This window comes from Pseudopodoces humilis, chromosome 11 (assembly GCF_049639895.1).
Source record: "Pseudopodoces humilis isolate 2021_Gansu_Grassland_sample_001 chromosome 11, ASM4963989v1, whole genome shotgun sequence".
In the NCBI taxonomy this organism is placed as follows: Eukaryota; Metazoa; Chordata; class Aves; order Passeriformes; family Paridae; genus Pseudopodoces; species Pseudopodoces humilis.
In genome coordinates, this window is record NC_142210.1 from 10,908,006 (window position 1) to 10,934,978 (window position 26,973).

Below are 26,973 nucleotides of genomic sequence, written 5' to 3' on the forward strand. Positions count from 1 at the left end.
TCACTGTTAGTAACCTGACAGGAGAGACTCTCAGTATGGCAAAGGAATGACTGGCATTGCACTCATCTTGAACTTCCATGCTTTCAGACAGCTGATAGCTGTGCACATCTGGATTCTAGCCACGTAGGCTAATTATCTCTGACAAGAAGCTGCAGGAGAACTTTTGAAATTAAGCCTTCATTTGATACTTGCACTAATGCCTGCAAACTACGCTGCAAATGTCTGACCCTTCTCAGCCAGACAGCTCAAGTCAGATGTTGCCTCTGTGACTGGTTTGCGTAATGTGCCTCGGTGCTAGAGGAATCCCAGGGGGAGAAAGAATCCGGGTTCCCTGATAAGACGTATCCCAGGAGAGAGAAGTGGGGTCCTGGAAGGGAAAGCAGCTGCTGAATGGCAGGAATAGAGCAAGACTCACAGCTGAGGGAGAGCTGAGGGTAAAGCGCCAGCACTGAGAGATGGACTAACAAAGAGAGATGGCTCCTGCCGGGGGACAGAGAGCAGACACAGCAGTGGCAGCAAGTCCAGACTGCTGGGAACCTAAGAGGCAAACCTCCCAGACAGCCCCTCTGGCTCTTTTTCGTTATTCCGGTGGTCCCTGCTAAAGCATCTCAGCTGAGCCCAGGCTCTCTGTGCTCCGGCTGTGAGTGCTGTCCGCCTCTCCTCTCGGCTGGCGCTGCGCACCCAGAGCTCCCTAGCAACCCGCGAGTGCACGGGGGAGCTGCAGCTGTCTATTTTGAGAATCCTCGCTGGCGGTTTTCAGTCTCTAGGGTGGGAGGATGTGGAGGGCGGAATGAGGGAAGAAGCTGGAAGACTGCTGCTTAAGCACTGGGGAACACACACAGAGGCAGCAGCTTTAGTGATCCGTGAGTCACTCTGTGAAACTAGACAGGAAAATGTGAAACTACAGTTACAAACCTGTACACTCTGCAGCTACACTTCTGTCCTACTCGTAATCTGCCTGACCCATGTCCTCAAACATGCTTCCTTTGCCACATAGTAGGCAACTTGCACGGCACCCTAAATCCTTCCTCTCCTATTCCCTCACACCCACGTTTCCTAAAGAATTGCATCAGTTCTGTGTCCTGGCCTGCAGGGAGAGCAGTGGAGAGCTTTCATCTGAAAGCTGGGGGAAAAAACAGCCAGAAAGACAAGTGTAACACATTGCAGCACGTGGTTTACTTAATGTAGCTTAGTTTTAATTATTTATGATAATTCATGATTTTCCCAAGTATATTGCCTAATGATACTTATTGTAACAATAGTTAATAAACAGTTCCCAGGTCTGCAGGCAACCAGACTTACTGCATTATAATGAAAAATGTCTACAATTTACTTTTCAATATTGTTGTTATTGTTATTAGCCTACCCTTTCCAGCATTAATTCTCCATGGATTTCTGCATCTCACTGCTTCCTTTCCTTCCCGCTCTCCTTCCTACCCTTGCTCTCCCATTAAGCCCAAAACAGTGGCATGTGTTCTCATTCACTCATTGTACACAAGTGCTACTGTACTATTGCAATGTGTTATAAATAGTACAGATTGAGGAGTAGAGTTCATTCTGAAAAATTATCTTTAGAGATGACCTTTGAAACTCTAAGCATATCTTTCCTGTTCTTCACAGCATGTTCTGGATTGCGATGCTCTTAATTTGGTGCAGTTTATTAATTACAAAACAGTGTAGAGGCTAAGCAGTAGGCAGAGGATTTGAACAATGAGGTGGATAATTAAAATGGATTAATGAGGTGGATAAAATAAAGGGATTGAGGCCAAATGGAGCACAAATTTTCTAAACATTATTGCCCCCAAAACTCTATCATCCAAGGGCATGTTCCTCTTTCCAGCTAGATCTCTGTTTTTATCCAGAAGCGTCAGTCATTTTCCATGCCAGGTTTATTAATATGGTCTCAGGAGAGTTAAGCATCATCTAGTGTCTTCTCTTGTGGCCCTAAATGCCCTTTCTAGCCAGTACAAGTTCCCCAGCTGGTTTGCTTTCAACTCATTGCTGCACCTGTTTGCACTACTATGTTAAAAACCACCCCAAAAGCAGGTCACAGATGGTACTAATCCTGTGTCTGCAAGCCAGTGAAATGGTTCTCAAATAAACAGGGAGAAAGATGGGGGAAGAAAGGGGCTCAGATTCTGAGCAGTAAATCCTGCCTAATCCATCTGTAATGCTCCTTGACCAACGCCATCCTTTCATGTGGAAGGACTCCTCTATGGGAAAGTTTGGGGCTCAAAATATCCTAAAAGGACTGGTGGAATTGTGCCAGTCAATGCGTGGGTTTTATTTCCCCCTCCTTCCTTCCAAGCCTCAGTGGTTCCACGTCACATTTATCCAAGAGAACCGTGCAGGTTCCTCCAGAGCAGATGTGCGACCCAGCACCGTGCCAGCCGCAGGAACAGCACACGCTTATCGCTGGAATTGCTCAGGAGTATTAGACATCTCCTCTCTCTGCAGCCTCGGCTGCCACGCCGTTACCAGAATATTCCGCGGTGTGTTGCGGAGGGCGGCAGAAGGCTCCACCAGCCGGGGAAACCCGTGGGTTGCCGCGTGGCCTTTCTCCCTGCTTCGCCTTCCCCTCAGCAGCACCGCCTGGCCCGCTGCGGATTGAACCGCGGCCTAAAGCGGCTCGTACCTAAGGAACGATGGGGATCGTTATTTTTTTATTTTGCCATTTTTTTTGCAACTTCGGGTGGAGTCACGTTACGTGGCACGGGCCGCCTCAGGCGGGCGCGCGGCGCGGGCCGCGCCTGCCCCCTGGCGGCGCCTGCGCGTCCCGCCGGGCCCGGCACGGCTGCAGGGATAGGAAACGCTGGCAGTTCTTCCTTCTGCCCGCACTGCTCTTCTTGCACATTGACCCGCGTCCTCCACCTCTGAGAGACACTTCCCTGCCGTTCTCCGGCCGGCTCTGAGCGCTCGCTGCCGCGCCGCTGTGCCGTGCCCGCCCTGACCAGCCTGCTCGGTACTGGTGATACGCGGTGACAGCTGCCATGGAAGCGCTCGCAGCTGAGCCGTCACCCTGATACAGCTGCGGGCAGAGCAGCAGCTCTCACCAGACCATGTCCCTGCACAGCTGGACGCACATCTGCAGCCGGTGAGGTTTCCTGAGAGTTTTGCCCTCCTCTATAAACTTCCAGCCCTCTGCAGTTGCCTCTGCCCTCTTCAACCTCTCCTTTTGTTTTTTTTTTTTTTAATCTCCCTTCTGGAACCTTCGTGCTCTGCTGCCCCAGGTGGTTGTGAGCACAGGCCCTGCTCCATCCTCTCTGCTAACTCAGAGGACAGTGGGTGTCGGCAGGTGGTGGATTAAAGCTTTCATTAATTTCTGTGCATCTTCTTGTCTTTTTCTTAAGTATTATTTCAGCCCCAGCATATTCCACTCTGAAAACCCATGAAAGCACGGAGATTCAAGACTCATGATAAATGTGACCGCTGTTTATAATCCCCAGTTAAACAGCGTTCAATAAAGTTACAATTGTAGTGTGATATCAAACCCAGTAACGAAGGATTTGCTGTGTTAGCCTATTCCATGCCAGGAATAGGCTATTCCTGGCATGGAATATTCAAGGGCTTTTCTCAATGAGATGCAATATTTCGGGTTGCTCCGAACGGTCTCCGTTCCATTCCACACTATTGCACGTGCAGGGCGAGCGCTGCCTGCGGATGCTGCGGCCCCGCCACGCTGGGGGTGGGAGCTATCGGCGGCTCGGCCATCGGCTTCGCGCCCTCCGCTCGCGGGCTCGGTGGGATCGGCGCTCGCTTGGCCGCCGCCAGGGCTGGGCGAGGGGAGAAGCAAGATGGCGGACAAGGCGCCCGGCGGCTCGCAGAAACCCGCCGGGAAGGTGAGGCCGCTCCGCCCCGGGGCAAGGCCCGCGCCCGCTCCGTTCTGCTCGGGAGGCACGGCCCGTGGCTCGCTCCGTTGCGCTTGGGGAGCACGGCCCGCGACCCAGTGTCGAGGCGGCGGGGCCCGGTAGCGGGAGAGCGGTGGGGCGCGGGCGGCGCGGCCTGCTCTGCTCCTGCTCTGAGCCCGGGGTGACCGCGAGCCTCGGGACGGGGTGGGAGGCGGGAAGGGGGCTCGGGGGCTCGGGCCTCTTGCGGGGCACCCCCGCTACCCGAGATTGCTCAGGGCACGTTTCTGTCCTCGTGGCGTCCCCGTGCCCCGGCGGAGGAAGACGCGGGGCCGGGCGGAGGCGCTGTGCCGGCCCGCGCGTCCCCGGGCTGGGGTGCGGGCTGTTCCGTAATGCCCGAGCCCCAGCCGTGCCCACCGACGGGTTTCATTTCACTTCATTGCCCTCCCCCCGTGGGCTTAAGCCCGCGCAGAGCTAGTTTCCAACTCGCGAGTGTGAAGGATAGCGGCGAATTGAGATGGGGTGGGTTCTTTCGAAGTGCGATGAAAATCCAAGTTTCGTAGGACTGCCGCGGCATTCCCCGCGCTTTTCACTGTACCGACTCGACTTCCTGTAATTCCTGCTGGGTGGATTTCCAGCTCGGGAGCACAGGTAGTGCTCCTGCTCTGGAAAACTTGGCCCTACGCTCTGAAACCAGCGGGTGGTCACAGCCCAGAGCTGCCTGCGCTCGCAGCATCGCTCTTGTTGGGAGGGTAGAGAGGGCAAGATATTTTGGGGGATGCACTGGTGGTGTATGGTTTGAGGATTACTCCCTTTCATTCACTTTTTTTCAGGTTTTAGGTCAGAATTATGTAAATCCTCCAGGTTTTGATGTGCGGGTGTGTAAGTCATTCAAAGAAGAGAAAGCTGTGTTATGGCTCCGGAATTTCCAGTATTTTAAATGAATAATTTTTGTCCATCTTTTTATTAATCAAATCCAGGATTATTTAATTTTTTTTTAAATTTTCCTGCTTAGAAACGGCAGTGATTAATGCAGTTGGTAATGAAATGTAGTTACTTAAAGTCTTTGCATGTTTACTCAGTTGTTATTAGAGTAGGAGAGTTTTATTTTTGTTTCCCTCGTATGATCTGTTCCAAATATTGCCAATAAACTTTTTTTTGTCTTGCTTTTGGCTTGGAATGGCAAATAAGAGCTGGACAGAAAACTTGAGTAGTAAAATAGGTCTTGATTTGTGGGCAGTGGCTTTCAGGGAATTGGACAAATTTGGACATATTTCAAGTATAATTAGAAATAGAATACTTAATTATTGATTAAAGCAACTGATAACATGGTACAGAAAACCAACTCAGATGTGATTCCCTTCTTTTTGCAGTTACATTGTAGACTATTTTTGTTTTGTCATTTACTATTTCTGTACTGATGATACTGTTTATTCAATATACAGTAATAATTAATTTGTAGGAATTGTTTTCTGTCCTAGAGGTCAGTTCTGCAGAGGTGTGTTGAGACAGTTAACTCTTCCATCCTATGGAAGTCAGTAGGACACACGTAGGGAATGTAAGGTCACATGTGTGTTCATCTATCAGGGCCTGCTGAAGAAGTCTTGTACCTCCCTCTTCACTTTTGTGCGCTTCCCCCTCACCCCTCAGTTTCCCATTCCTCCAGACATCCATGCCATTTTCCACTAGTATTTTTCTCATGCTTTACATTCTAGATCTTGCTGTTTCTTCTTGTCAATATTATTTTATGTGCCGAAGAAAATAGCTATAGTACGTAGTTGGATCCATGAGAATGTTTCTTTTGAAAAGTGAAATAAAATAAGACATGCCTATCTCTTGAGATTTATTTCACAAAAAGTAAATCTTGGGAAATCTGGGGGGGGCTGAACAGTGTATGGTCCCTTAAGTACTTTTGTTTTGTTATTCCATCAATACTTGTGTTTATACATTGAGATACTTTACAGATGTGTTCAGAAAGAAATGGTACTGAAATTAGTAATACTCTTTTTGTTTTAATTAGTTTATTCACACAGGAATTAAAATGTGTATTTTTAGTTGAGCCTATATGAAAATGCTTGTGGTTTAACAATTGAGCAAATAACGATTTTGCTCAATTTCTTGATATAATAATTTATCAGACATTTTGATTATTTTTAATAATTTTAGGAATCATTACTTATGTAATTAAAATGGAAGTTGTAGGCTTCTTTTGGTGCATTGTATTTGCAAGTTGTATTTCTTCTGCAAATACAAATTTTTTTTTATCTCTCAGACTCATAGGATATGTTTCAGTGGCAATTCCAAGGTGTGCCTTTGCTGGCTTCTAGATACCTGCTGGGAAGACACAGTGACCTTTTATTTTCTGTGCTCTGTGAGGAACTGTGACCCAGTGCCTGAAATAAATTAGCTTCTCCCCTTCAGAATGGTTGGTCTTTGTTCTTCAGTCTTAGAGTCCAAGTACTGAATTTGACCCAGTTATTTTGATAATATATATTTTTATATATTTATAATGCAAAATCACATCTTTTCAGTCAGGCATCAAATCTGTTTGATTTGCTGTTTGAAAAGCATTGCTGGAGGTGGTACAGGTTCAGGGAGCTCCCAGTGCCTGCATCGATGTGGTGGCAGCTGCTTTGTGTGATACTGGCAGCTGCTAAGTAACTTTGAGAGTCTCCCTTGTGAAATGTGTTGCAAAAGCATTAACTATTCCTTTGGCACTTTGAGATTAGAATAGCAAGATTCATGCTTGAGATTTGGAGAAATACAAGTAGGAAAGAAGTATAGTTAAAGAGGAGAAAGTAGGGATTGCCAAAGACTGCACTGGACATTGGTGTAGGACGTGATTCTGAAATGACAGATACAGATGTTCAGTTTTTATCCTCATGTAATGAAATTTTAGCTTCTCAGTGACTCTTCCATTTCGTTACTGTATCCTCTGAGCATAGTGACTGTCTGGCATGGCCACTGCTCTTACATAGACTGCTGTTCAAATTGTGTTCTATATGCAGAGGAAATACTCCACTTTAACTAAACTGTACTTCTCCCTTTTTTATCTGAAAAGCTGTACCTGTTATCTGAGTTTAAGATTCTAATGGAATACTATACTGTACAAATACTTCCAGAGAAGGCCACTGTCCATTTACTTATATGTCTGCAAATTTTGACTTGATAGGGACTAACATTAATCTGCATTATTCCAGTAACTGTAAAGACTGAACACATTAGCCATAACCTAATTTGCAGATGTTTTCAAGCACTTCGTAAGGAGAAAGGAAGAATAAAAAGGATAAGGCAAGCTGGAAACCTCCTTTTTCTGAATTTTGACATCTTAATTTATGATGTGTTCCCATTTGTTTTTCCTAGCTGTCAGTGCTGACACAAACCAGTCCCAGCCTTAGCTACTTCTTCCCTACCAAACATTGTCCTCTTTGGTTGATTTGGCATGATTTGGGCAGTGTAGTTATTGGAAAATGGTTTGGATGAACCTTCCCATCTCTCCCTCTCTGAGTGATCAGCTAGACCAGGAACAGTGCTGTAGTTCAGTGTGACCAGTATGGAGGCAGGATCAATGGAAGCTGTTGAAACAGGGTAGGAGTGGCTTTCATCAGAGTGTCTTTCAGAGTTTTACCCTGAAGCTGTTGGTTATTTGAAGGATGGGGCTTTCATTTATGTTTTAAGTTGTAGCCATTACAGTTGTAAAAATACCATTTAGCATTTAGAAGACCACAGATTGTCTCCTGGGTTATATTGGCAGCTTCTGTGCTTTTGTTGCTCTTTGTTGTTTCACTAAATGACATCAGTATTAATTAAAAAAAATATATATTATATACAGCATATTTTAAATACTTGTGAAATAGCACAATCATGCTAGTTTTACCAAAAGATTTTTAAGTCTGGAGAAACCATGAAGAGCAGTATTTGTGGCCATCTGAACTGTGGGCAGGAATGAAGATTTTGAAGAGCTGTTCTCTTTGTTTTCCTTGGAAGCTTCCTTGAATCTGGAAGAAAATATAAAGATCAGAATCTCAGAGATGACTCTGCTTTGGCATTTTCATGAAAGTTTGTCATAAATCTCATTTGTATGGTCCTTCGAAGTTTTTGGTTTTTCTCCTGGAGGTTGAGTGAAGTTGGCTGGACTCAGTAGTGAAGCTTTGGGTGACCTGACCTCGAGGACTGGAGTCCAACAGGGCTCTGTGTTACTGCAGGAGCAATGCAGGTTGCTGAAATGGCACTTCAGCTGTGCTGGCACATGCTTTGAGAAATGTGCAGAGTGAAAGTGATGGAAAAAGTGATCCAGATGTAAAATAGTCTGGTTGAGGAAGAAAAAAAAAAAGATAGTTTTCATGCAGAGATGCAATGAATTGGGGTAAGAAGGCATTTGTCAATTGTTTATGCTGGCAGTGACTAAGTTGGATTCACTGCATTTTTTCTGTCGGCATTTTGAGCACGAGGGAGCTGTCCTCATATCTCATCACATTAGAGCAGAGCTTTGTGTGTCTTTCTTTCAGCAGTTAAGTTCAGTTGAGCTACTTGACATGATGAGAACAGAAAAAAATAATGCGGCTCCAGATTTCAACACAGGTGGGCAACATCTTCTAGAATGTTTCCCTCTGTTAGAGAGACACTGATTCTGCGGAATCGGTGCAGCTGGTCTGACTCTTAAGGAAACAAAATGGCCCCTTTTGTCAAGGCAGTGCAGATGGATGCAATGTGCAGTGTTGTGAGAATTTGTGATTTTTTAAAATAACTGCTATTTAGAAACCGGCAGATAGCAATATGTAATTTTGTTAAGAATGTTTTCATCTTGTGCTTTGTCAGAACAGTTGCTTGGTTAGTCAGGAGCAGTATCAAAGGTAGAACTAAATTTATACATAGGAAAGAGAAGACCTTAAAAATAAGAATTGTTGAAGGAGGAAAATAATGTGGCTCTCCAAAGCTGCTAGGTTTTTTGGGGTACAGTTGTTGTGAAAGCTAAAACTGCTTTTAGAAGTTTTCTGAGTGCACCTTAATAGAAATTCTGCTGCTCAGCTAATGTTCAAAGTGGCTCCACAGTGCCATGGTTCCTGTCAGTGGGTTGGGGAGTGCCGCTGTACTCCCACAGAATCTCTGTGCTACCACACACTGCAGTCTTTCTGAGCAGTATCATCTGCTTGCTGCTGGAGAAGCAGATTTAGTGTCTTACTATTTTTTATGTTCTTCCTCAGGATAATCTGTCATTGTGACTGGCATTGGAACTGAGCATTCCCACTGTTTATTACTCTGTGTAATGCCTTGTTTTTGTCCTCCCTATAAGCAGCTTCAGCACCATCCCTGTTGGGAGGTGTCGCTATCTAAAACTTCCATAAATGAAACAGATGTGGAAAATCAGGAAGTAGCCATTCCCTTCTGCTGTTGCCAGAACTCCTTTCCTGGAGCAATGCTTGATCTGTGTTGGTACACTAAGGCAGACAGCACTGTACTGCTCCACCTTTGAGACTGATTTTTTTTTAACTGCAGGTCTCAAATTGTTTTTTGGAAGGCTGGAATTGCAGCTGCTGTGTTGCTTGCCGCAGGGTGGCAGCTGGCAGCAGGAAGAATGCTGTTTCCATGCTCTGGAATTCTTTTCACAGCGTACATCTTTTATCTATGTGATATTGGGCTACACATTCATAAACTCTTGTGGGGAGGACAGCTTTCATTAGGCTGTGTTTCTGCAGTATGTAGACCTGTGCATAACAGATTACTGATCTGAGTGCCACAGGCAGTTGTGGATCACAAAAAAATCCAACACCCAGTACACAGAAGGAGAAGTTTGCAGAAGATCGCATCAATAAAAGTTGCCTGAGATATTTGCTTCCATGTGTATTCTAATGAACTGCATGTCAGTTCAGCTTGTTACTAGCTTCTGTGCAAAGATGTGCTTGTGAGTCATGTACCCAGTGCTTCAAGGAAGGGGATTGGGGAAGTCTTGGAGAGTAAGACATGACTTTTTTTCCTGTTTTTTCCCTGTCCCATTTCTCTTTCTTAAAAAAACTCCAGACATATTCCTAGAAGCCTTTTGCTTCTCCCTTGGAAAGGTGGTGTCTTTGTTTTGCTCTTTACCTTTGAGCATTTAATTCTAGTTGCTGAAATGCTTTATGTTGAAGACCATTTTTTTCTAAATTGATTTTACTGTGTAACACAGGAATATATTTGTTGAAAGAGAAATGTTGTCTTAGCTGATGAAGAAGCAGGACACACAATAAAAACAAGGCCTAGTAAACTATCTCCTAGAGTAGCATTTGGTGCTTGTTGGGTTTGAAAGATTGGAAATGAGCATCATATATTACTATTTCTGGTATAAACTATTAACTCCTGGTAATAAGGAGAAATGCAAGTGTTCTGTAACTAATGAACAGATTTCAGCTAATGGAATTGACAACCTACTAATTAAGGTTTTTCAGGAGGCCAGGTTCCATCTATGCACAATATAGTAAAAACAGTTTTGGAAATTACTTTATAGGAAGCCAAATGTAGTCAAGCACTTTATGTAATCTTTAACAGCCTTTAATGACAACTCTTGAAGATGCAATGTAGCTAACTTACTTTTTTTCCCATTGGTGCCATTAGCGACATTTATAAAACCCAGCTGTGGAAATTCAGACTTTTTTAATGGTCTATCTTTAGGTCTGTCCCTTATTTGCCTTATACTGACATTGTTTCTGACGTGACCTAAGTCAATTATATCCTTTAAATATATTATATATATCTTTGTTCTTGTATATTTGGATGTTGAAATTGAAATGAAAATCACATTCCAAGAGCTGGGAAAAACCCCCCAGTTTGTCTGTTTCTTGTTGTGTGTCTCACCTCCTCATCATTCTCTCCTCAGGTCAGGGGGCCAGATGCAGTACATACCACTGGATCTGCTGATTCACATGTAAGTCCAAAACACTTCAACAAACAAAAAACCAAAAAAATTCCAGCCAAACCCACAAACTCAGAATAGGCCTGTTTTTGAAGAAAACTACTTGCTACAGGCAGAGTCTGATGTATTGGGTATGTAACCTGTAGGTGTTTGCAAATGAACCATTGATTTCATGTTTAAAAATACTCCTTGAAACTTTCAAAACAAGCACCAGTGTAGGAAGCTGTGCTGTATGGTACTGCATCCATAATGGTACTGGAACAGAAAGAAGCTGTAAGGAGTCTGTATGGATTTGTTTCTTACACTGAGGAATGCTTGACAATACAAGGTGATCAATCCTAGGAGTCATGCAATATTGAACTGCCTTTTCACATACAGTTGGCTTCTCAAAGTTGGGACAGTGTGGCCCTAGTTTCATCATTTATTTTTCTTTCTAATAGAATATGGTAAAGGAAAAGGTAAGAGGAGTAACCTGGTCCTGCTGGCCACCCCACCCCTTACCCCCTGTGACGAGACCTTTGCCTGGTTCTGTGGTTGGTATGTTGCATGGAGACCTACCTGTTTCTGAGCTAAAATTAAAGCAGGCAGCAGGAGCCAAAGTAGGAGTTCATACCAGACAATTCAGTGGTTTGGATTTTCTTCAAGATTTCAATTTGATTTTGTACATGCAAAAGTCAATTACCAGCTGTTAAATTGCTTGTAAGAGCATTATTTGAGTTGTGCTAGGAGAAACTTTTCATAAAGAAGTAGCTTGTTTTATTGATTTCTTTTACTTGCTACAATTTGAACAATTACTCTTAAATGTCTTCTGAGTATTTTGTACCGATGGAATTGGAACTTGAATGCTTTGTGCCACCTTACAGTCAATGCAGTGTAATGTTGAAACAGAAGTTTGCTTTCATACAGAGATTTGATTACTCAGCTGCAAGTTTCTCTTTGCTTCTATAATTTGCTTTACACTTTTCACAGTATTTTGCATTTTTTGAAGGAGGAAGTTTTGTATAGTTCTGTTGTTAGGAATTCTGTGAAGCTTCATATGGTTAATGATAATAATTGTCCACTGGAATCTAACTAGCAGGCATGAATTAGTTCAATCTTCTTAACTTTATATTGCTCCTGCCACTTGGAAGGTGTTTTTTTTTTCCTGAGCCCCTTTCTAAATTGAGCAGATCATAGTGCCAGATCTCTTATCTTGCAGCTGTTTCCCTTATGTCACTAGAACAAATATTCGTATGGCTGATCTGCAGGTATCCTATGACATTACTGTGAGAGATTATTTTCTGATGACAGGATAAGCCTTGGGTAGGAGCGTGGTATTTGTTCTTCCTGCATTGCTGTGCCTTAGCTGTGTGCTCATGTTTTGCCAAGGTTGTATACTGTTTGTTACGCAATTGAAATAGAAACTGTTTTTCAGACAACTGGAAGATTGGCTTTTATTAAATTAAAATCACACAGATGAATTAAAAGCTCCTGATAAACCTGTCACAGCAGCTCATGTTGACAAACATAGTGTCATAAGCCAGATAACTTCACAGACAGCACTGCATAAATTTGTCATTGATAGCTTTACTTTCTGTCATGAAGAGGGAACACTTTCAAAGAAATATGAGCTGCTTGGTCCTATGCTTGGCACAGATCTAAGAGGTGTTTGTGATTCTAACCATGGATTGTAAATTGTAGATATTTCAAACAGTTGGTTTTTCATGGTGCTTTTTAATGTAAAATTTTTTTAATAGTAAGCTGATAAAAATAAAACTCTTTACAAAGAAAATTATTCCTAGAGGAAACCCTTTCCAGTTAGTATCAGAATTTGTTTACAATTCAGCATTTAAGATATTTCCTTTATTTGTCTTAATGTTTTATTGAGCTGATATTTTTTTTAAGAACTGTCATTGCAAAAACCATAGTTTTAAGGATCCCCGTGTCTTCTGCGTAAGAGCATGACAAATATTTTGAAGACAAGGCTCATAGCTTATGTTTTTTCTTCTGGGGCTTTGTTACTGTGCTGATTCTTCATGAATTACTGTGTTAAGGTAGGAGTTTCCAGAGAAACTGGAAACTGGAAAACTGCCTTTTCTCTCATTTAACTTCCCACTGCCCGTATCTTTGGAACATGCTCTCCATTCTGTTGTCTTTCTTCTCTTGGTGCTTTAGTGCCTGTTAACTACCAGAATAGAGCCTTAAGAATTCCAGTTCATACTTCAGAAGTTACTGTTATGTGGAGTGCTTGTTCAAAAGGGTTTTGGAAAGAAATTAGAAACAATCTAGGAGCTGAATATAAGATTTTTTGTTTCATTTAACTGATAGCTGAAAACACCTGGAATGCTTTTTCTTGTTCCAGCAAAGCTATTAATTTTAACCTTGAAGTACAACTAAAATTCAGCATCCATTTGGTTGTTCCATTACATTGCACAAACGTTATTCTGGCCAAAATAGTCAGAAAAGCTTTTTTGAGGGGGTGGGGGAGGGAAGGCGAAGAACTGTAGTGCAAAGCATGTACTTCTGAAGGTTTAGAAACTGCAGTGCTGCACAGTGATAAACGTCCAGGCTCTTACAACAAGGGTCCTTCAGATTTCATCTGTTTGAATGTTGTATTAAAAACTTTCTCATTAAACCAGGGATGATTTGTTTAAAAGAAGCCACACAGATTTAAATTCTTGTTTTAGTTGTATTAGATAATGACAGCTTCAGAGATAAGTACAGGAATGGCTTTTTGTTTTATTTGAGTTACTGGTCTAGATCAAGTTCAAAAGTAACATTATTTTAATTGTTTTGTAAACAGTTTGATGTCTGCCTTTTCTTACTCCCTTTGCAGCCTCTAATGGAAAGTAAACTTAAAGCATTCAGTATTGGCAAAATGAGTGCTGCCAAACGGACTCTGAGCAAGAAAGAGCAAGAAGAATTAAAAAAGAAGGTAATGGTGTACACTAAAAAAATTTACTTTGTATGCAGAGCTCAAATAAGTTTGCTTTTAAATTCCAATCAGCTTTTACACGAGATATCTTAGTTTTGATAATTGTAGCTCTCTTAAGAGCGAAAGAGAGTTATATTTCACATGTATTATATATTTTTGGCATCCATGGCATTACAATACAGAGAGGCTTACTCCTTTCTTCTCTGTGAGAAATCAAGTTCTCTGGCTTCCTGAAATAGGGAATTACAGTAATCCACTGATGTATTGCTCAGGATGGAGACAGCTATCACCTTAGGTAATTTTCTGTTCTTCCTTTGCTCTCTATCATTGGATTTCAGTCATTACAAAGCGTACTTGTCATTTTTGAAATTGTTTCAGTACACATCCTTGTTAGTTCTGTAAAATATTTTTTGGTCGATTGACTGTATTGGAAACTAATACAAACCTTAAAATTTGATTCTGCATTTTAGATTACTCAGGAGTGTCCAGATTTTATGAAATAGTATCTAGTAGTTGATAAGGTGGAAATTTTGAAAATTTTGGGGTTTGAACTTCATACTCACAACTCATACTATATTCCAGTGGCTTATCTCCTGCTGGGTTGTCAGAAATACTGGCCTAAAGGTCATTATAGTCCTAAATTTAGTGTCTCAGCTTAATCCAGTGAATTAACTTGTTCTCTGGGACATGCAGAAAGGTGGTCCTGTTGTTTGTTGGTCTCTTTGAGCCATGTGGGTTGATTGTAAAGGCTGAGATGGAATGGGCACTGTTCTCTCATGCTGAGGCCAACAAAGCTCCAGGCTCATAAGACTCTGATTCGAGCTTTTCTGTTTGGCATCTTTTGAATGTTGCCATGTAAACTCCTGGAAAGGAACGTACTGGAGCACACATCTTCACTGGCTTTGCTTGTTATGTGCTGTGTTCTGCCCACATTTCTCAGAAATTTGAATTGTCTAAAATTGAAACTCCTTTGATGCAGTTTGTAGCTTGAACTCTAGAAAATAAAAAGGCATGTCACATAGCTAATTTAAGAGTAACTGTCTAGTGAAGGTTGTTCTGTGATGATAGTAAATAGATTAACATTTGCTATGTAGGAGGATGAGAAGGCTGCTGCAGAAATTTATGAAGAATTCCTTGCTGCCTTTGAAGGAGGTGATGGTAATAAAGTGAAAACATTTGTAAGAGGAGGAATCGTTAATGCATCTAAAGGTATAACTAATCTTTTTCTGGAGGTGGTGGGTCATTCGGCTTTGTGTAAAGATGAAGATTGGCTTTGAATTGTATTTTAAAATTAATACGTTACATCAGAAGCAGAAAAAAAACCTTGATGCTAATATCTACTTTATGCTTTGACTGAGGTAGGGAGTGGTGTGATTTGTCTTTTAACCAAAAGAAGAAGAAATGCTTTGGTTTAGACTACCTAATCTATGTTCTTTTTCTTCATATTAAAACATGTTAAATTGTGTAAAATTTATATTACCAACTTTTTAAAAATGAAATAATTTGTTGAATTGAATGGCCAGGACTAAAGAACATCATTCTTTCTAAAGAGCAGTGTTGTGCAGGATTAGTTAATAAACTTGGCTTTCAACTTGTCTTTCATTTCAGAGGAGCATGAAACGGATGAAAAACGGGGTAAAATCTATAAACCTTCGTCACGATTCTCAGATCAAAAAAATCAACCAAGTCAGCCATCTAATGAGAAACCTCCATCCCTCCTAATGATAGAAACCAAAAAGCCTGTAAGTTTCTCACTTGAATCTTAACTCATCCTGATGTATTTAGAAGTGCTTAGAAAAAGGGTCATGTGATCTTGCAGAGTAGTTTTATCTGCATGTGTCACGTATTGAGAGAAGGTGGGCATTTGGAGTTGCCTGAACCCATAGCAGATCTGAAGGTGAAGAAATGCAGAGGTCCAGGAGCCCTGTTTGTGGCACAGTGCACCTGGTGTAGCACTGCTCTTTTACTGTGTTGCTGCTAATGTGGACAAACATCTCATGGATGCAGATTTAGTGATGACTGTTGCAAAGTAACAGCTGCTTCAGTCCTGGGAAGTTCTGGTTTTAGAAGCAATTCTTCTCAATTCCTATTGCTACCATCTGTTCTTGATTTATTTTTTTTTTTAATCTTAAAACCAAAAAGTAAATTGACCTTTGTGTTGATCAGAGTTTTTCATGGTAGGGTTCTTTGAGTTTGTTTGTTTGTTTTGTTTTGGGTTTTTTGAGGGGGGTGAAGTTTGAGAAGTCCCTCTTTGAGTTCCAGAATTTGCACAGTTCTGAAGCTGAACACCTTGATTTATTTAATTTATTTTGTCTTCTGCATGGTTTGATGGAGTTTTTTTTTTTTTGTTTGTTTTGATTTTTGGAGTTGTTTGGGTTTTTTTTCTTTAACCAAGGTTCATCATAAAAAATAACGAAAATATTAAAAATATGAACAAGCAGTCTTCAAGTCAAGTCATAATTGCATATGATTACTGTTACTAATGTGTATGTGTAATGAATGTCTTGGATGTCTTAAAAGTCTTTTAATAGAGCTTACTACTATTTTAAAGCTTAAGTGAAACGTATGATGCTGCCTGTTAGGGTGGGAAATGAATGTAATGTGATAATTGTGGGCAGTTCCACCATTACCTCCCTCCAGCTTTAAACAAATGTCAGTGTTAGACCAGTGGGGTACTACTGGATGGCAGTTTTGATTTTCATTATATGTAAAGCTCTACAGATGCAGAAATGAATTGTAGTATTTTTTTATTTTTCTGAGCTCTGTTCTGTCATATGCAAGTGTTTGTACTGTAAGACTATTACTGCTTTTCAAATTTTTCATAAATACTTTTGAAGTAATGCAGTTTACTCACTTGCCCTGTCCAATGGTGATTGAAGATAATGAGGTAAAAATGATTTTATTTATTTGGCAGACCCTCCCCAAAAACAAAAACAAACAAACAACTTTGCCTGGGGTGAGTAGGAAGTCCAGTTTTTCCAAAGCTGTAGTGTGTAACACAAATATTTTGTATGTCTGCCTATTGGAAACGTTTTCATTTAAATTTGATTATATAAAAACAATGTTGTTGAAGGTAATATTTCACATGAGTTAGTTAAGGAACATATATTATTGTAAAAAAAAAAAAAAGTAGTATTGCAGTATCCATATTCTTTGTCATTCAAGAGTGTTTTTCCTGAGGATTTTGAACTATTTAAAGTAACTGTTTTTTCAGACTGTATTTACATTTAAAAGGAAGCAAGAGAAGGAAATTCTTTTCAAGTAGAATGTTTATGGATAAAATAATTGGATATATATATGTAAAATAATTTACATATATATGTACACATGTCTATGAAAATCATTAGAGCATGATGGTTTGCTAGGGGTATAGTCAGCATCCTAGTTTCCAAACGGAACAAAGCGACAAAATTCCTCACAGTTGTTTTAAATGTGTATGTAGTAGAGAAAGTGTTTGATCACATGTATTGCATTGTGAGAGTGAGAAGTAACAAAGTTTATTTTCAATTATCCTTAGTTTTTTATTTTCTAGCTTTGTGTTTGGTAGCGCTCAGTCTGAATGTTTCAAGTCTATTTGGTTGTTGTTTTGGTTTTTTTTCATTGTTTTTTTCCTCCTGTAGTTACTTGGTTTGAAAGCTGTGGGTAAAATATGCATGGAAATTTTCTGAAGTCTTGTTATAAGATTTTTAATTGTGTTCATTTTGTCTTCTGAAGTATTGTTTCATATTTCTTTAATTTTAGCCTTTGAAGAAAGGAGAGAAGGAAAAGAAAAAGAGTAATTTGGAACTTTTTAAAGAGGAATTAAAGCAGTAAGTTTGCTAGTTTTTGTTGTAAACAAACAAAATCCAAGGGTTTTGCCTTGTTTTACAGACAGTACTTAAGATCATTCTTGCTAAGTTGTTTTACAAAAAAGGTTTTTATTGTCTTTATCCCTCAAATGCTTGTGAAACAGTGTAACTATTTAGCTTAAAATAACTTAGGCTTAATTGCTGCCATTGCTGATGGGCCTGGCCTTGGCTGTTGTTGGGTCAGTCTTGGAGCTGGCTGGTGTTGGCTTCACCAGCTTCTCACAGAGGCCACCCCTGTAGCCCCCCACTACCAAAACCAGCAAACCCAGTACATGGGTGTAGCAGAGAGATTGCTGGTATGTGGAATGTCTGTCACTCTTGAAAAGAGTGAGCTTTGTCAGTATTTCTTAACTATATCCAGAGGAATTTGTAGGAGGAGGTTGAGCTTTTGTATAATGCAGAAATAAGTGTTGTAATTCAAGTTAACTTACATAGTATTAAAAGCAAGCTGGACAATGCTTGAAAAAGCAGATTGTTTCACTTCCAAGTGTGTGGTAATACAACAAAGAGCAGCACATGTATTGAGTGCAGCTGAATGCCATATATTTATCCTGATGCTAGAGATTGAAAACAAAGGAATCTGTGCATTAGAAAGCAGTAGGTACAACATTCTAAATCCATATGCAGCTTTTGTGAGGAGTGCCTGAGCCTCACTGCTGCGTGTTCCTTAGTTGGAGTAAATGAGTTAAACTGGCTCAGTATCAGTATCTTCATATCAGGATTTAAGGCCAGACTGCAGGGAACCAAATAGTTACTTGTGAGTACTGTCCTCAGAGTTAGAAACAGAGATGAAATCGAATTTATTCTGGAAATAGTCGTGTGGGTGTGCCTGCGAGTAAGAGTTAGAAAAGCTAGAAGGGTGAATAGAGACTAAGGAGTTGTGTGCATCTTGAAAAGTCACCTGAGTGGTCTGCAGATCTCTGGCAGTTGGATGTGGAATTGGAGTCACTTTTTAAGAGCACAGTTCTTATTTCCAATTTTGTTTGAGAATGAAATACCCTGACAGTATGGGTGAGGAAGCATGCAGCGGGACTAATTCTGGTAGATACATTCCAGTTGATGAAACAGAAGTTCAGACATACTGACAATTTGGAAGTTCTAACAAACTCATTGTTTCATATGAAAAATTCTCATAATTGTAAAGTTAATTCAAAATTTTAGAATAAAAACTTCAGAATGGTTTTAAGTTGTTGCTTACTTTAAACTTGCTTTGTAGAATCCAAGAGGAGCGTGATGAAAGGCACAAAACAAAAGGTAGATTGAGTCGTTTTGAACCACCCCAGTCTGATTCAGATGGGCAGCGGCGTTCGAGTAAGTAGATGTTATTTTTTATGTTAGCCTGGGCTACAAGATTTGTAGACTAAACTGTACGTATTTTTCTTTTCTGTATTCAGTGGATGCTCCTTCAAGAAGAAACAGATCATCTGGTGGTAATACAGATTCTTTTCTTACTCAATGTAATTTTGTCGTGTAAATGCATAGCAGGGATTATGACTTCTTTTTTTGTTTGTTTTTTTCCTTTATTTTAGTACTGGATGATTATGCACCAGGGTCACATGATGTTGGAGATCCAAGCACAACAAATTTGTATCTGGGAAACATCAATCCTCAGGTACGTTTGGAGCCAGGGACTGCAGTGTTGGCATGTTTGGGTCCAGATGATTTTTTTTGCAATATTCATTAGAGTAAATGCTCTGTACATAATGCTGAAAAGTTAAGGTTTAGATTACCAATCTCAGCCCAGTTAAAATTCTTTTTCCATTGATATCTCTAAGCAAGGTGGATCATATCTTAAAAATTTGAGTGTGCTCAGTTAAAAGTGCAATTTTTTAGATTCTTGTTTCTGCAGTAGATTGCATTGGTGGGGGCTATCAATTAAGTGGTGTTTTTCAAGAAACTAAAAAAATTAAAATTTTGAGAATTGGTCAATAATACAAACAACTGTCACAGAAATACAGTGGCAAAATGTTAATTTTTACCTCTTTTTCATCTAGATGAATGAAGAGATGTTATGTCAAGAATTTGGCCGCTTTGGACCATTAGCGAGTGTTAAAATTATGTGGCCAAGAACTGATGAAGAAAGAGCAAGAGAAAGAAATTGTGGCTTTGTTGCCTTTATGAACAGGAGAGATGCTGAAAGAGCATTGAAGAATTTAAATGGTAAACAGATTTCTCAGTTCAGGGCTGTAATTATCTTTGCAGACTGTAAGTGCATTTTCAGGTTGTTTTATCAGACAAGTGAGATGTATTTTGTAACTCCAGTAGATACCACGCTGGCAGTGATTTTAGTTTACACTTGACTGTTCTACTGACAACTGAATGTTGTCAAACAATAGTAATTGTGTACTGCAGTGTCCTGAAAGAAGACATTGGGGGAAGACTATTGAACATTTTGTGTAATAGGCCTCCATTTGCCTGTGTTGTAGTCTGATGGATATAATAACAGTAGTCAACAATGTAAGCAAAGGGTAAATGGTGGCAGGCAAATCTAAATGTTGCACTTAATAAGGAGAAATCTCAAGTGATGCAGAACCAATTTATAACATCGTGGTAATTGAGGCTTGCTTTCTTTCCGTTTTTCAGGCAAGATGATTATGTCGTTTGAAATGAAGCTGGGCTGGGGCAAAGCTGTACCTATACCACCACATCCAATCTACATTCCGCCTTCCATGATGGAGCACACCCTGCCACCGCCCCCGTCAGGACTGCCCTTCAATGCCCAGCCTAGGGAGAGATTGAAGAACCCTAATGCTCCAATGTTACCACCACCAAAAAACAAGGAAGATTTTGAGAAGGTAACTTACAGTACCCTGGGCCGTATCTCATTGTTAAATACTACATCTGTGACAGTATTTCAATGGCTTCATAGATTCGCATTGTTCAGGCTGACTTTGGCAGCCCTTAGTCTGCAAATTCTGTGGCTCCCTGCTGTAGCCCAAGGGAACCTACTTAATTCCTGAAGCTCTGTTTCATGTCTGTGTTAGGGTACAGTATATTGGCTCTTGTTAATTTAGTGCTTAAAATCGGGCTATTGTTTTCCCCCTCCAGGCTCCCTGGATTTTTTTCTCCTACGTCCCCCTCTTTTCTTGGCTGCCAAATTGCAATATCTAAATTGTTTTCCTTATAGAAAATCCTACATTTTAATTTGGGTAGCATTATTTTTACCCTAGAAGAGTTGATGTATTTTGTGTAGAAGGTAATTAATCTGGACATTGAGTAAGTATTTTATGCTACTTATGGAGTCAGTTTTCAAACATTTCTTTTTGTGGAATATTAGCTGATAAAAGGGTAAGTATCTTGAAATCACAAACCAACTTGATTTACATTTGTAAGAATTTATTGATTCTTTGAATGACACTTAAATGTCAGGGCTGTTTCTTGTAAGACTTGGGAATAAAGTAATACCAACATGATCCAAGTCAAATAGTTTAGAATCTTTTCATAAACTTAAGAACTCCTTTCTTATATATTCAGCATAGTTCCTATTCAGTGCCTCAATGTACATTCTGACAGGAATGTTCTGCTACTTTGAAATTAGTGAACCTTCATGGTTCACTGACACAACCATTTGAATTTTGTGTAATTGCTTAGTTATAACTTCACAGCAGTGATTGCCTGCAAAGTTTGTGATAGATGTGTAGTATTTTCATTGCATATGTATATTTTTGCTTGTTACTTGTTAACAATACTCACATATTCTATGTTTATTATCTGATGTGACTTCATATACAGACTCTGTCGCAAGCCATAGTCAAAGTGGTTATCCCAACAGAAAGGTACATGTTTTTCTTTATTATTACTGATCTAAATATAGAAAATTTCCCCTTCGGAATTTTAAAGAAAAATGGTGATGTTGTGGAAAAGGTAATGGCTTGACTGAGCAATGGTTATTTTAATTCTTAAAAAGAAATGTGTGTGGTTTGCAGTCTAACTATTCTTGTCTTATTAACTCTTCTTTTTTTTAAGTGAGGGTAGACTTTAGTAATTATCTTTTGCATTTAATTTGAGCAGTAGAGATAGATGCAGGATAATTTTATGAGTGAACACTAGGGTGAAATATTGTTTTACAGACACAGCGTAAGTCCTGACATAAACCTTTGAGTACTGGGGTGTAGTTGTGAGGTGGTTTTTTTTTCCTTTTCTTCCCCCCCTCCCCCCCTTTTCTTTTTATTTGTACATTCTATAACCAGTTCAGTTGAAAATCACTTTTGATTTCTGCTAATTCTTTAAATGCAGCAGTTAATAATTTTTGTCACTGAAAAAGATACTTTCGTGTTATTGCAAGGATATTTTTCCATTTTGGTCCCCATCACTGTTCCTGCCTTCACGCTAGTCTAGGTGTACTCTTGCTCAGTTAAGCTAAAGCCTTTTCCCAAACATAGGAACACAACACTGTTTTAAAAGTAAAGAAGCACAAAAGATTACCAAATTCTCTTTGACATTGGCCTTGGTGAGCAACACCAGCTGAACTGTCTGCGGCAGCGGGGGACCAGGAAAACATCATGGGATGGATTGGGAAAGTATACAGTTTTTGACCAGACATTGGTACGATCGGCTCCAATAAATGTGGTTTTATTATAACTGAAAAACCTTTTTTTGTTGGCCAACTTAAGCTAAATGACATTTTAAAATGATGCACTATCGTTTTTTTACTACACTGTCTTAATTGTCACAAAGTCCCTTTTTTCTTTTTTTTACGTGGGGGGAGGGGGCAGAAGGAGATTTGTGAAGCTGGTTATAGTGCATTAACAAACTTGTCAGTACATGCTCCAATGTACTGTATTTTTGATGGAATTTTAGGACAGTACAGTTTTTGTTGGGTAGACTTGAATAATTGGGGCGACCAGGAGGAGTCTTGATTTGAGAAACATTGAGTAGTAGAACAAGTACTTGTAAAACTGTACAGTGCTCACAGAGTAGCTGTCAGAGAAAAAGTTTTATTTTTCCACGTCCATTTTATTTACTGTAGCATTTTAAAAGCCTGTATGATAAGAACTCATGTTAAATGAATTGTATTTGAAAACACTTCTAATGATTCTTTTCCTGATGATTTTGGAAGTTGCCAATGACAATTGCTAAGATCATGCATTACTCAGTGCATGCTATCATACAAAAATTTTGACTGACTTCAGTGGGATGATACATTTAATTATTCTCCTTTAAAAATTTTCAATTCCATTTTTAACATCTCTTACTTCTTAGTAAACAGCAAACCTTGAATATGTATAATCAGTTGTTTTTTTCTGAGAAATTCACTTCCAGGTAGTCCCATCTTACATACCAAAATGCCTGTAACAACCTCTTTCAGATATGGGATGAGCCGAATCTATTTTCATACATAGGAGGTCTTCATGAAGCAGATGTTCCTGTTCAAGCATAAGCTGCTCTTACACAACTTGATTTGACTTGATGAAAGAAAAATTAGTTGAAAACCAGTGATGATTTGCAGGAAGTCAGAAGTGATCATACTGGATTTGCCTTAAAATAAACAAACGCTGATAATAGCTCAGAGGCTTGGAAGCTAATTGTAGATTTCTTTCTTGCTGATGTTTTCAAATACAGTTCATATAACAAAAAGAGTATGGCTGTTTAGACTTTCAGAACACTGCTGTAAATAAAATGGCTACAGAATTGTTGCAACTATGTCCTCTTTTGCAATGTTTCTGGGATTATAAAAAGCAGAGAGGAAAATTGAACTGGTAGCTGTTTGATTTTATTTGTGTAATATTTGAGGCAAATGTAGATTCAATGCTAGATGGTTCAAAAGAACACTTCCAGATGGCAGGGATATTCAATTATTATGTTTTTAAGTTATTTTTTTTTTAATCTAGTGCATTATATCTGTGGCAGAATTTGGAGTACTCATGGGAGAAAGCAGTCACCTCATTGCTTAGAAGTAATAGAAAATTCTGCAACTTTACAATGTAGTAATTATGGAATTAAAGTCATTAAAAAAGTGCAGTACGGAAATCTAATGAATTACATTGTAAAGAACCAATATCCATTTGTTGCATCTAAGAAAATAAATTCAAAAATGTAAAAATCTGTAATTTTTTTTGCTTGCATCACATTCAAAGGACACGTGCTGTGAAGCTTTTGCTATATGTTGTTAATCTATTTTAAAAATTCAGGACCCTGTTTCCATAAAACCCAGAGGGGTGGAAACTGGCTATCACTATTTTTGATAAAGCTTTTGACTGTCTCCTGTGTTAGCATGCTTAGAAGCGACTCTGCATTGAAAAATGTACACTTCACATCCACTTCTTGCCTGTCACTGAATGAAGTGATACAGATTTTTATTTTATTTTAATGGTGATTCAATTCTCTTGGGTGTATGAGGGAGGGAACATGGTATGGTATGACGCAAAAGAATGGACAGTTTTGTTCTATGCCAACAGTTGAGTCTTGACCAAAAAGAGATGATCTAAATTTAATAAATACATCTCCCTGTTTGGTGTCAAGAAGGCTATTTGCTTTTCCTTTCATAGTTGAATAGTTTGAAAACTGAACACAGATTCTATTGAATATTCAGAAGTATGTGTGTTTTATTTTGAGCAAAATATTCAGCCACTTGTTCCCATGTAGAACTTCAGCTAACACTTCAGTCTTACCCTAGACAATGTAGATGAGGGCTTAGTTTTTGATAGCTAATTGTACTTCGGTGTTCAAGTGCCCATATTTGTGTATTGGGCTTCTGCTAAGAAAGACATGGTTGTAGGCAAAGCCGTGGAAATTCAGGAAGGAGGTTTCTTAAATTCTTACTCCACCACTGCTAGGCATGGTTTGATTTTTAGAATGCCCGTGTCTGTGATGCACAGCTATAATATGTTCTATGTTGCCTTATCTTTTATACAGATTTCTTAACAATACAGCATAATAATCTCCTGCACAGTTGTAGTATCTTAGGTGGAGTGTAGTTTTATATAGTGTTAGGTCTGAATCAATTTTTCTTTAACTGTGTTATTGTTGTAGGAATTTGCTCGCTTTGATACATCGAATGATAGAGTTTGTGGTTCGGGAAGGGCCCATGTTCGAAGCCATGATCATGAACCGAGAAATCAACAACCCAATGTTCAGGTGCTTATTACATTGCTTCACTTGCAAATAACACTAGCTATTTTCACTGTTGTTAATACTCTGCATTCTTCAAATACTAGTAAGACTGGCTTTTGCTGTATATATCTTTGTGTGCAGATGTAAACTTTACAAATTGCACCTATGGCTATACTGTGCTTTTATAAGGAAGAACACATTTTTATTCCAGTTGTTACTAATATGTGCATATAAATAAGTAAAACAGTACACACACACAAAATGTAATACATTTCTGTGTATTTAAATAAATAACATTTAACACATACTCTTCAGAGGGTTTCACAATCAGTGGAAGCAATAGCATACATTTAAAAAAAAAGAAAAAAATCCCCCTCCTTCCCCAAATAGACAAATTCAATGTGAAGTCCACTCTTCTGGAGCCTAGTTTCTAACCTTTAGCAAGAGCTGGGAGTAATTTTTCTTCTATGTCAATTAAAATAGAATTAAACTTCAGGTGACGTAGGGAAGTTTTGAGAATTTCCAGTGCTTGCCATTAATAGAATAAAAAGGACCAGTCTCCAAACTTCTTGTGAAATGCAGTCTCAAAAAAAAGGCTTTCAGGGAGGTGCTAAATGAGCTTTTAGCAGTGTTTTATTTGCAGTAAGTTTGAAGTGCTTCATTATGACTTTTATATGCAAAGTGAAAAAATATGCAGGTCAAAATATCCTGGCCATTAAAAATGGTCTGCTTGTCTCCCACATCCTCCTTCAGATGTTGCCAGTGTTCTGCCAGATAATTTACTGGTGGAAAACTTCAGGTCGTTCATTTTTTTGATGAGTCACGTCACTGTGCAACTGCAAACTCCTGCATCACTTGTGCTGAACTTGCAGTTGCTCCTGTAGTGATTCTTTGCACTGATTCTTCTGCTTTGGTGTGAGGTTGCACAGTTCTTTCTGACCTTGTTTGTTCTTCTCTTGAGTTCTGAGCAGTGCTTTGCTTTTGGGGAGCTCTGCTCTCTGCAGATTGCATATGTGTGTGTGTGTGCTTGTGTGTGTATGGCTGCGTGGAGCAGTTGCACATGTTCTGCTTGGCTATGCTGTGGGTGTATGTGATTTTAGCTCCTTGTGTTCACTCTTGCAGCTGAGATGGGATTCTGAACAGGGTTTGTTTGTTTGTTTTTTTATTGCTTCTTTTAAATTTTTGTCAGTTCAAGATTTATAATATGTTTTGTGTCTTTTCTTTGCTCTTTGGTTTAGGTTTTTATTTGAAAACCAGACTCCAGCCCATGTATATTATAGATGGAAGCTTTATTCAATTCTTCAGGCAAGTAAAATTTTAGTGATAATTCATAGCTTCAAGCATAGTGAAGTAAAATAACACCAAAATAAAAATACTTCTGTTTTCTTTGGTAGGGGGATGCTCCAACCAAATGGAGGACAGAAGATTTCCGTATGTTCAAAAATGGATCCTTCTGGAGGCCACCACCGTTGAATCCATACTTGCATGGGATGTCAGAAGAGCAAGAAACAGAAGCATTTGTGGAGGAGCCGAACAAGAAGGGTGCACTTAAGGAAGAGTATGTACCACCACTGAGTGATGGTGCTGCTTTGATAGCTGCTCTGCCTGGGTTTGCCCGTTGTGTTTTTGTAGTTCTAATGTGTCATCCTGAAAACTGTCATACTTGTCATAGTATTATGTACATTCCTGAGTCTCTTAACCTCAGTGCTTCTGATCATACTTTTTGCTAAATGCCTTCTTGTCATCACTGAACCTTTCATTCCAATTGTTATTAACCCTTAATTTGAAAGGGATTAGGAAGATGAGAGTTTTTCCCCATTTTCTGCTGCTGTCTGTAGCTGAGGATATGTAGCATATTTCTCAACATTGTTGTGACCTCAGGAACTAAACTGTTGCTGTAATATTAAACTTACTTATGCTGTTCATCAGAAATTAAAATTGGGACCAGTTGTTAATAAACAGGAAGAGAGAGATCATCAGAGTTCCTTGCTGTGAAGTGTCAGTGTACTGGGAATTGCTATGGTAGTGGAAATGGAGACCTTTTACTAATTTTGCTGCTGTACTAACGTGGAATTTTTTTGCTTTTTTTATTCTTCTCATCATAGTTACCACACCAGTCATGCTTCTGTGGGTTTTAATACGCAGTTTGTTTCTTACACCTTCTTTTGGAAAGGTTCAAAAAGAGATTCTTTAAAAAATGTTCTCTGTGTATTCAGGTCAGGGAAAATGTGAAGTAATTGTTTATTTACTAACTTTCTGAATCTAGTGTTTCTTATTCTGTGGCAGAAATTACTTGCATGCTTTAGATTTATCCATTTGGTTTAGGCCTAAACTAAATCCAGAAAAATAATTGCTTTATTAGAGACACTGATGTGCTTGATTAGGTATTTTTCAGCTATTTTTCTTGATTTCTGTATGTAATCAAGA

At 39.5% G+C, this 26,973-nt stretch overlaps 1 protein-coding gene across 6 annotated transcripts in view; it reads left to right on the plus strand.

The window, feature by feature from the left end:
• The first annotated feature begins 2,856 nt into the window (after positions 1–2,856).
• U2SURP (U2 snRNP associated SURP domain containing) overlaps positions 2,857–26,973 on the plus strand; it is a 44,184-nt gene continuing 20,067 nt past the window's right edge. Inside the window, exons 1-16 of one of the 6 annotated variants that reach the window (XM_088060948.1) lie at positions 2,857–3,094; positions 10,696–10,743; positions 13,547–13,645; positions 14,740–14,854; positions 15,254–15,387; positions 16,560–16,601; positions 17,387–17,454; positions 18,710–18,804; positions 18,888–18,923; positions 19,023–19,105; positions 19,488–19,653; positions 20,077–20,288; positions 21,226–21,269; positions 24,466–24,570; positions 25,785–25,851; positions 25,941–26,104. In XM_088060948.1, the coding sequence (XP_087917074.1) occupies positions 13,553–13,645; positions 14,740–14,854; positions 15,254–15,387; positions 16,560–16,601; positions 17,387–17,454; positions 18,710–18,804; positions 18,888–18,923; positions 19,023–19,105; positions 19,488–19,653; positions 20,077–20,288; positions 21,226–21,269; positions 24,466–24,570; positions 25,785–25,851; positions 25,941–26,104 (1,424 nt within the window). In that variant the 5' untranslated portion in view covers positions 2,857–3,094; positions 10,696–10,743; positions 13,547–13,552. Of the gene's footprint in view, positions 3,095–3,776; positions 3,840–10,695; positions 10,744–13,546; positions 13,646–14,739; positions 14,855–15,253; positions 15,388–16,559; positions 16,602–17,386; positions 17,455–18,709; positions 18,805–18,887; positions 18,924–19,022; positions 19,106–19,487; positions 19,654–20,076; positions 20,289–21,225; positions 21,270–24,465; positions 24,571–25,784; positions 25,852–25,940; positions 26,105–26,973 lie in introns of those variants that run through there. The other 5 variants (XM_088060946.1, XM_088060947.1, XM_005527071.2 and 2 more) reach the window with 5 other exon arrangements.